At 64.1% G+C, this 9,775-nt stretch overlaps 1 protein-coding gene across 1 annotated transcript in view; it reads right to left on the bottom strand.

Moving 5' to 3' along the window:
* The window catches only part of TNRC18 (trinucleotide repeat containing 18), a 76,179-nt gene that overhangs the window by 43,608 nt on the left and 22,796 nt on the right, over nt 1-9,775 (bottom strand). The window contains exons 5-10 of the mRNA XM_012731632.1: nt 8,876-9,748; nt 3,393-3,495; nt 2,915-3,120; nt 2,453-2,599; nt 1,739-1,935; nt 101-524 (exon numbers count right to left, since the gene is read on the bottom strand). Of these exons, the coding sequence (XP_012587086.1) occupies nt 101-524; nt 1,739-1,935; nt 2,453-2,599; nt 2,915-3,120; nt 3,393-3,495; nt 8,876-9,748 (1,950 nt within the window). The remainder of the gene's footprint in view (nt 1-100; nt 525-1,738; nt 1,936-2,452; nt 2,600-2,914; nt 3,121-3,392; nt 3,496-8,875; nt 9,749-9,775) is intronic.

Below are 9,775 nucleotides of genomic sequence, written 5' to 3' on the forward strand. Positions count from 1 at the left end.
GGGAGGGAGGGAGGGGCAGCCAGAACCAGAGCTGACTGAGGACTGGGAAAAACGGAGCGAGGAAGCACCTGGCCCTGAGTGCCTCAAGCAGCCCACTCACCTGAGAACAAGGCCTGGAAGGGGGTGGGGGCTTCCTTCTCTAATTCCTTCTTCTCCACGACATTCTCAGGTGCCTCCTCCTTGCGGGCAATGCCAGGGGTGGGCGGTGGGGAGGCGGGTGGCGGGCTGGAGGGGTGGGAGCTAGGCGTGGCAGGGTAGGCATAGGTGGGTGGCTTGGTCACATCCTCCAACTTCTGGATGACCTTGGCCTTCAGGGCAGTCACAGGGGAAGCTCGAGGCGATGGCGGAGGGCTCACAGCCTTGCCGTAGGTGCCCACGGGGCCAGTGGACAGGCCAGGGGGCTTCCGAGGCAGCAGCCCAGGCCCGGCAGCAGCCAAGCCGGCCTTGCCTGTGGCCTCCAGGCCCCGCCGGCCAGCCTTCTCCTCCATCTCAGCTCGGTGCTCCTGGGCTTTCAGCCGCTCCTGCTGGGGAGAGGGCCCGAAGGCAGGGTCAGCCTGGCCGTGGCCATCACCACGCCTGTCTAGTCACAGGACCCCCCCTCCTGCAGACCCTCCGGCGGGGCCCAAGATGCAGCGCCCACCCTGCAGGCTGGAGATGGACATTCCATCGTGGCACCCGTGTAACAAGCATCGCGTTCCTTGTAGAACTCCAGATGGGGGCGGGGAGGGGCGCCTCAGCGGTCTGAACCCGGCCCTCCCTGGGCTGTGGGGACTTCCAGTCCAGATCCTGGCCCCAGTGAGTCCCTCAGTCAGGATGAGGGGGCCAGCACAGAGGCTCCTACAAGTGAAAAAGCCACCCCACCCTAGCACCCTGTCAGCCCTGGGAGAGCGGCCCTCATGGGAGCTCACTGCTGACGGTGCCCTCCTACCCTAACACATTAGGGGTTCAAAACACATCAGAGGGAAGGGGGAGCCTGCTCCTGCCTTTGATGACTCCAGGACAGGGGAGGGAGCCGGCTAAAGGACAGCCAGTGGCCCCCAGGGGCGAGGGAGTCAACCCACAAACTGCCCAGAAGAAATGCTCCAAGCACCTGTCTCTCAAGACCATCAAACCTCACCGAACCGCCCAGTGACTCAGAAATCACCAGTACTGTCAGCTGGCAAAGGAGGAACTGAGAGCGCAAGGCACAGTCAGGCACCATAGGGCTCAGCCCACCCCGGCCCTGCTGCTGCACCTCGAGGGCCTCCTGGGGGGGCGCCTGCCTCCTGGGGGGCGCGAGGCCAGGAGGCCCAGAGCGCCCCAGGAGGCAGGAGGGCCTGAGTCTACCCCCGCAGGGTCTGCCGCCTTGCAGGACTGGGCAAACGTTGGCAGACGCCAGCGCTGACCCAAGAGGCTCCATCAAGTGGGCGGTTTCCTCAGGAAACAGCAGGGGCCCACTGGGATCCCTTCACTGCTCAACCCAATGCTCCCCAATCCGCAAGACCAGCTCTCGGGCCTTGGGTTCCCCACTGCCCCCTACACCCCCTCTGTCAACTGACACCTGTCTCCGAGCCTGGCTCACACTGTTCCCCTCCGCCCAGGGGCTCAAGCAAGCTGACTCCTCCAGGAAGCCCCCCGGCCACTGGCCCCCCGTGTTTGCATCCCTGCCCATCGCTGCCTGCTCTGCGCCCGATGCACGGGGCCTCTGGCCACACTCCGCGGTCCCGCTCCCCCAGCGCCGGCCCACACCCCAACTCACCACCAGCTGGGCGCTCCTCTGCAGCTCCATGGCCTGGGCTTGGGCCGCCTGCTGCTGCAGGTACAGGAACTCCTGCTGGCGCAGGAAGTGCTGCTGGGAGAAGAGCTGTAGCTGCTGGGCGTGGTGCAGGGGGCTGCGGCCGGGCGGGTACAGGGCAGGCCAGAGCGGCGGCACAGCAGCCCGCTCCATCAGCTCCGCTAGGGGCGAAACGCACGGTGAGGCCACGGCGCGTGGACCCGACGCCCGCACCCCGCTTTACGGGCAGGGGAGCTGAGGCCCAGAAACTCAGCAGAGCTGTACTCGGCGGGGTCCTCACGCTGCCCGCGTCAAGAGGCCTGTCCTCTTCCCCGCCAGGGACACGGGCCTGTCCACTCCCCAGGAGGGATGCCCCAGGCTTCACAGCCGTAACATGCTGCCAGTCGGGGAACCCGAGCTCCTCCTCCCACTGCACCAGCAGACCCCGAAGCCTGGCGGGGTACCAGGCAGGGGGCCTGGCCCGTCACGGCAGCCCCGCTGGGGCCTCCACGTGCACTTTCTGGGTAGGAGGTCATCAAAACAACAACCCCCGCGGCTCTGACAGGTCTAGAGTCCCAATCTGCCTCCCACCCGGAGCTGATGGGCAGATGCTCCCCAACAGGAGGTCCGTGGCTTTCAGGATGGCCTCACCCAGACTGAGCACGGAAGCCCCGACCCCATCATCAGGCCAGCACTTACCAAAGTGAGGCAGGTGATCGCTGGGAATGACCACCAGCTGGCCCGACTGGGGGTCCCTGACAAACTGGTAGGCTGACGGCAGGGAGCTCCCCAAGCCAGGTGGGAAAGCAGGAGCCATGCCCTGGTGCAGAGAGGGAGGGCCCAGGCCTAGGAGACACAGGACAGAGTCAGGTTCGGGGCCGGGTGCGCACCACCTCCTCCCCACACCTCAGCCCTCCCCTGCCCACTCCCCACTGCACACCTCCTGAGGTGAAGGCTGCTGACCGAAAACACATTCCAGACCCCAAACAGACTCAGCCGAGGAAGCACAAGGGGCTAATGCCCTCAGTAGCCTCCAGGGAGCAAGAACGTGGGCGAGGAGGCAGGGCTTGCAGGAGCCCCCACCCGACTCCCCCACCCCCCCGAGAGACCAGCCGCCCCCCACCGCCTCCGCCATGGGAAAGCTGCCTGCCCCACACTCACCATAGGGGTGGCCCGCCAGCCACATGGACGTGCTGCCCGAGCGTGGCAGCCAGGGGTGAGTGGCCAGGTGGGCGGCAGGGTCAGCAGACCAGCGACCCGAACCCGCCAGTGCCGGGCCCCCAGTCACCATAAGGTTGGGGTTCAGGCCATTGGCAGCACAGCTGGTAGGGTGCAGGCGGGCGAGGTCAGCCAGCTCCTTGCTTTCTCTGGGAGAAGGGGACAGAGACGGAGACATCGTCACAGGCAGTGGTGACCTATATGCCGCCCTGAGCAGCGCACAGAGGAGGGTGGGCCAGAGGCTCGGGAAGGAGGATCTCCAGGGCTTCCCCTGGGACAGGGGAGTCCCACGCCCCAAGAGGGGCTGCGGGCGCTCAGTGCCGCGGCCCACAGCAGTCAAGGTGCGAAGTCCACCTGGGTCACCCACATCTCTCCTTGGGGGGCTCCCAGACCCTCAAGCCCCAGGCACACCAGCCCTCACCTGAGCAGCTTCTCCTGGTCCCGGTCCAGCCGTGCTCCCAGCAGCCGGTCCTCCCGGTGCCTGGCCCTGTCATCCCCACAGTCCTCATCGGCTCGTCCGTGCCCTGAGGGGACCCAGGGAGCAAATGAACCCTGATTCGGGGCCCCACTGATTAAAGTCCCCAACAACTCCTCTACCCTGAGCAGCTCCTGGACCCTGAATGCCTTCCCTTAAGACACCCCCGCACTCCCCACCCAAGCCCCACCTCCTGGTGTCCTCTGTGCCAGGAAAGGGTCCCCAGCTCACCCCACAGGAAGCTGTGGCCACCAGGCACTAGGGGGCAGGGGTGCTGCGGATGCTGGGGGTGGTCAAGTTGGGGGGGGGGTCACAGCCCAGGAAAGCAGCCGCTGTTCACAGACAGCCCGGCGTGGGTCGTGGGGCATCAGCCGCTACGACGCGGGCCGCCAGGGCTGTCTGCTGCAGGCATGTGGCGATCTCAGAACTGACACAGAAAAGCAAAACCAAGGAACTAGACTACCCACATGGGGGGAGCGGCCACCAGCGTGCTGTCCTGCCTGGTGCCCAGCGGGCCCCACTACTGGCAACTGGTCTAGCTGCACCTCCCGAGAGCTCTCCACCCCCGAAGCAGAGAAGGCAGTTCCCCAAATCCAGCATGGCACACAGCCCATGACTGCAGGAGGGACGCGGAGGTGGGCACGTGCCCACCGAGGCCCCCGCCATCTGCCCTGCCACCTTCTGCCAGCCCCGCCCAGTCCCTCTTCCTGAGTGTTCTCCGCACCAGCCGGCACCGCCAGAGCACACGTGCGGCCCCAGGCAGGCGCGGGCACAAGAGGCGGCGGCCACGGGCAGCAGAGGCCGCGCAGCAAGGAGCTGCATCTTCCCGTGAGGAGGTCCCAGCGTAGGCCGGGTTAGCAGGTCTCGGGCTGCCTTGGGGCTGCCAGGAGGAGGTGGCTGGGCAGGTGTCCCCCAACTCACCCGGCTGCTGCGAGCAGCAGACAGACACTGAGCCCAGGACACCACCTACAGGTCACTGCCTAACCTGAGCCGCTAGAGGGGCCCGCAGGGCGGCGGCGGCCCCAGGGCCCCTGCAGGCCACCAGCAACACGCCTCCTGGACCCCTGCCCAGCAGGTCATGGCCCCCTTGGAAGGCTGCCATCAGGTGGATCCGCCTTCCCTCCTCCCTTTCTTTCTCTACAAAGCTGGAACTTAGAGAGAACAGAGCCGTGGACTCAGGCTCGTCGCTCCTGTCCCCTTCAGGAAGGGCGCCATCGGGCCCAGAACAAAGCAGGCGCCCGGGAGAGGCTCACACAGACCAGAGACGCAGGGAACAGCTGGTAGCCGGGGGCGGGGGGGGCTCCCGGGGAGCTGATGGCAGGGCTGGGAGTCGGCCTAGAAGTTGTCAAGAGTTCTGGGGGGCTGGGACAGCAGAAGAGTGCTAAGCTCCACTAAGCAGGGAAAAGCCAGCTCGGGCATCCAGGGGTAGGCCAGACGCAGCGTGGCCAAGGGGGCTCAGCGGTCCTCCTGGCCGGCTGCGGTGACCGAGGGGCCCCTCAGCTGCCCGCCGAGGCCCCTCATTAAGACACGGACAGCAGAGAGACTGGGCCGGCACTTCGGTTTTTACCATCTCCAAGTCCCCATCTTGGGCCAGGTAGGTGAAGGAAGGAGAAGGAAGAGGCTGGCAGGGGGAGGCACAGCGGCCTCCAGCGAGCTGGGACCCGGCGCCAGCGCCCGCCCTCCAGCACAGCATGGCTCCCTGCCAAAGGGTGCGCTGAGTGTGTCTGCCCCTCCACGCGAGATGCGAGGTGCCAGAAAGGCAGGCGGGCGGTGTGAGGGCCCCGGAGGCCTGCAGCTGAGCTGGGGCGTCAGTGTGTGCCCACACTTTCTTCCCAGGGGAGCTGGCCTCCCAGGCCCCTGAAGCGCCAAGGGCCCTCATGGCCCGGAGTCTGAGGGACCAGGGCCCGAAGTACAGAGCCTGGCCCGGTCCTCTGGCCCCCAACGCTCTCTGCGTCCTGTCACCACCCAGGGGATGCCCCACCCCAGGGTCCCCAGGGTCATGTGGGCCAGAGCCCCAACTCACGCCCTCCACATTTGGCCAGTCTCAAAAGAGACGTGACGTGCCTGCCACTGCCGCTCCGGAAGTCCTCCTGGGCTGCCGCTCAAGGCGTCCTTCTCTGTCTCCTGGCCCCTGCCAACCCTTGCTCACTCCTGCCCTTCCTGTAGCGCCCCAGAGCCCCGCAGAACCAGCGCCCTGCCCGGGCCTGGCCCAGCCGCCCCGTGGCCTCCGCAGTGTACCGGCAGCCCTGGCTCCCTGCACACACTGTCCCCTCCACCCAGAGTGCCCTGCTCGGCTCAGCCACGCACCACCTCATCCAGGAAGCCCTCCCTGACCACCTCTCCTCCACTGCACTCCCCTTTCTGTCCCCTCTGCACAGATCACAGCATGCAGCTGTTGTGTTGTTCACCATCTGTCTCTTGCTGAAATAATCCCAGTCCTGACTGTCTACCCTCCCCACACAATGCCTCGCTCAGAGAAAGCTGTTCAACAAACAGATGGGAAGTGAGTGAATGAACGAACGGACTCATGTGGACATCACAGGAAGCGAGAGCTGAGCAGCAGGAACAGCGAGTGTGAAGGTCCTGCAGCTCGAGTATGCTCAGGAACACCGAGGGCTCACGGACACTGCCATGAAGCTGGAAGACCCCAAGGCCCTGCGTGTGAGCAGGACAAAGGCCGGCAGGTCTGTTTATAATCAAGTGCCACCTGGAGCGAGGCCACTCTCGTTAGGGGCCTTGTATGTAACAATATCGAACCTGGGGGCCCGGAGGCTCAGACCTCTTGTTCAAGGTCAAGTAACTGCAAGGGTCAGAACTCCAACTTGAACCTTGTAACATACAGGCTGATGGTTCACTGCCCCAAGGTGGCGGCAGGAATAGGAGGAGCTAGGAGACCTGAGTCCGTGACCATACACTGGGCTGGTGGCAACCCAACTCCAGCACTGGGGAATCCACCACCTCTTATGGGGTTTCTTTTTAAAGAACCCAGCTACTGGGGCTCCACGGCGGTTAAGTCGCAGCACTATGAAGCCTTCTGCAGCCACTGCAGCACAAGTTCGATCCCTGGCCGGGGAGGTGACCCACATGGCGCAGCAGACCTCCCCTGTCTTGCTCGCTGCTCCCCTCAGCAGTGTGCTTCAGAGGATCCACCTGTTCTGCTCCCCACTCTGACTCTGATGAACCCTCTCACCCCGCTCACCCCGCTCCTCTGGCCTACACCCTAGCTCTTGTATGCATAAATAGATAAAATAAATATTACAAAAACAAGAACCCAGTTATCAGCTGCAACAGATCAGCTCAATCCCTAATGTCCCATTCCAAACTTGTCACGTCATCTTCACGCTGACACTCCTTCGCTCATACACACGACACACACGCACGCACGGCCTCTCACACTCACACATTCTTTTGCTCATTCTTGTCATCACTCGGAGCCCCTGTTGGGTGCCACATGAGCATTCTTCCAGAGAAAGGACCCCAAGAGATCCGGTGCCTTCTAGAGGGGTCCCCAGCCTCAAATCTGTCCGAGCAACAGGGTTTGTCCACCATAAGCCAGTCACCTCGAAGCAAGGGCTGTCGCCCACCCTTCCATCCCAGACTCGGACTACAGCAGGCTATGTCCCAGCCGCCCACGCCCCGGTTGTGACTAGTGGGGGGCTCAGTCACTGAACACTCACTCCAAGCCACCCAGGCTGGATGAAGAGCCTCCGTAGCTGCACTGGGGGTACAGAGGGACGGGGCTGGGGTGAGGGGCCCCCCTTGCTCATCTGGGAGAGCAGGTCCCAGACAGTGAGAGCAGGTGTGACAGAACCAGCAGTGGTGTGCTCTGCGGCCCCAGGAGTCAGCTGGGGCGAGCCCAGGAGGGCCACACCAGGGAAGGGCGGGGGAACCCAGGAGATGTGCTGCAGAGACCCTATGCGGCCTAACGGGAGAGAGCCAGGGAGGGGCGAGGAAGGGGGCCTTGTGTGGGCAGAGACACGGGCCACGCCTGAGCTCACGGAAGCAAGCTGGGCCTAGACGACACGCAGGCCTGCCTGTGAGGAGTCCCAAGAGCAAGGGCGCCAGTCAGCCTCCCAGGCCCTGCCCCCAGCCTGCCAGCTTCACACACGTACACTAGACCCACTGAGCGGTCAGGCCCAGCTGCAGGCAGGGCACTTGACTCGACAGGGAGCTCTCTCTCCTGTGCAGACCAGGTTCAGAAGAACACAATTTCAACTTCCCACAATCCCAGGAAGGAGGCCCACAGCAAAATATTCAGGGACAAAGGGACATGCAACCAATCAACCGAGCTCTGGACAAACACTCAACACACCAATAATTTTTAAAAATGCACCATCCTTCCCCGCTGACGTGAGTCACAAACTCGTTAAACACTAGCAGAATCTGAAGTGAAAAGGTGGCACGTGCTGCAAACAGGAATGTACTACCTGTAACTACCTAAGAAGTCACCGAGGTTCAAAATGCTGAAAACAGGGCCCTCCCTGGTGGCGCCAACAAGTTAAAGCATGGCCTTACAGAGCACTGGCACCCACCCGGAGGTGACCCACATGGCGGGGGGGGGGGGGGGGGGGCCCAACCTCTCCTGACCCGCCCGCCGCTGCCCTCAGCGTGTACTTCCTCGATCTGCCTGTTCTGCTCCTCTCTCTGCTTCTGGTGAAGCCTCTCACCCCCTGCACCTCTGGCCTGTACCCCAGGTCTGTATGCCTAAATAAAATCTTTTTTAAAAAAACACCGATAACACAAAGAACTTGGAGACGTGTGTTTCTAGCACAAGCCTGCGCTCCCTCATCTACAGGATTCCCGCTACGCTCCGAGCCCACATCACGCAGCGGAACAGTGAGCAGGTAAGGCAGGTGACCTCCCTCAGGACTCAGAATTACAGGCTTGAAAGGCATCTATTCCTAGGAATCTATTCTTAGAAAATGACTCAAAATATCACGAAGGCACGATGCAAAGAATATTCAACGCGGAGTCCCAAACTCAGAAACACCGGGAAGGAAACTAAAATGCCCACGAGGGGCACAGTTCACTGAACAACGACGTGCTCGCCACCCCAGAGCAAAGGCATTTTAAAAACGAACTTCGTGAAGCCGGCAACAGCCAGAGACGACAGCCACACTACCGGTGTGGCAACGCAGGGCCGGGGCCTGACGTGGGCCGTGGGGAGGAGGAAACCGCCCCGGGCCACGCGCTCGGGGGAGGATGTCAAAGTGTTCACCCGAGTACCGGAAAGCGCAACAGCCCTTTCTCTCCGCCTGCATTTTCCGCATTTTTCCACGTGTGTCATGGAACAACGGAACAGCAGCCTCAACCCACAAGGGAGATGAAAGGCCAATGGTGTCTGGGAGGAGGGCGCGTCCAGCGTGCAAGGAGGCAGGCGGGAGAGGCAGGCGGAGGGAGCGGAGGAGAAGGAAGCATGGGGCACCCACCTTTGACGGTGCTCAGTGACAGGGAGCGCTCCTGCTCTGCCAGCCCAGGCCCCAGCCGGCCGCTGCCGCCACTGTCCTTCTGCCGCGCCACGGCCACCGCGATGCCCACGGGCGGGTGTCGCACCTCGGCCTCGCCCTGGGCGCCAGAACCCTCGCGACCGAAGGTCTTGGCGCTCTCCGGTCTCTCTGGGTCCCGCTTCAGCTGCCGGCCCCCGCCCGCCGCGGGGCCTGTGGGGTGTGGGAGCCGGGCCTGGGTCCGAGGGGCGTTGGTGGCGGTGGGAACTGGCTCTGGTTTCATGGTGCCCAGGCCTCCAAAGGGGCTCTTCTTGCCACAGCCACCAGGACGCACAGCCACAGCCTCCCGGGTGAAGCTACCGCTGTATTTGATGAGACTCTGCATGGCCGAGGCCTCTCCTGGCCCGTGGGCCGCCGCGTGGATGTCCACTCCGGGTCTGGGGCAGGTGGCCGAGGCCCGGGGCAGGGCGCCCCCAGGGTCCAGGTAGGCCTTTTTGGAGACGGCAGCAGCCGCCTCCTCCTCGGCGCGGCTGGCGTGGTGGTGCTGGGCCGCCAGCACTGCCATCTGCGTGGTGGCAAAGTTACCCAGCTCAAAAGGTTTCCACTTGTGTTCCGGGCCCGGCCGCGCGGGCTCCAGGCCGAAGAGCTTGGCCGACTGCTGGGCGCTGGCTGCCGGCCCGCGGGGCGCCCGCTCGCAGGCCCTGGGCTCCACCTCGGGCTTGAGCAGGTCTTTGGTGGGGAGGTACGCCCGGGGGTCGGGGGAGGCGCGGGCGGCCCTCGCGGGCGGGGCCTCGGCGGGTTGTGGCCTTTTGAGAGAGCGGATCACCGAGTTCTTCTCGCGGAGCCCCTCCGGCCGCTCTGGGGGTGGGCGTGGGGACCCCGGGG

The sequence above is a fragment of the Condylura cristata genome, unplaced genomic scaffold (assembly GCF_000260355.1).
Source record: "Condylura cristata isolate star-nosed mole 26May11 unplaced genomic scaffold, ConCri1.0 scaffold00032, whole genome shotgun sequence".
In the NCBI taxonomy this organism is placed as follows: domain Eukaryota; kingdom Metazoa; phylum Chordata; class Mammalia; order Eulipotyphla; family Talpidae; genus Condylura; species Condylura cristata.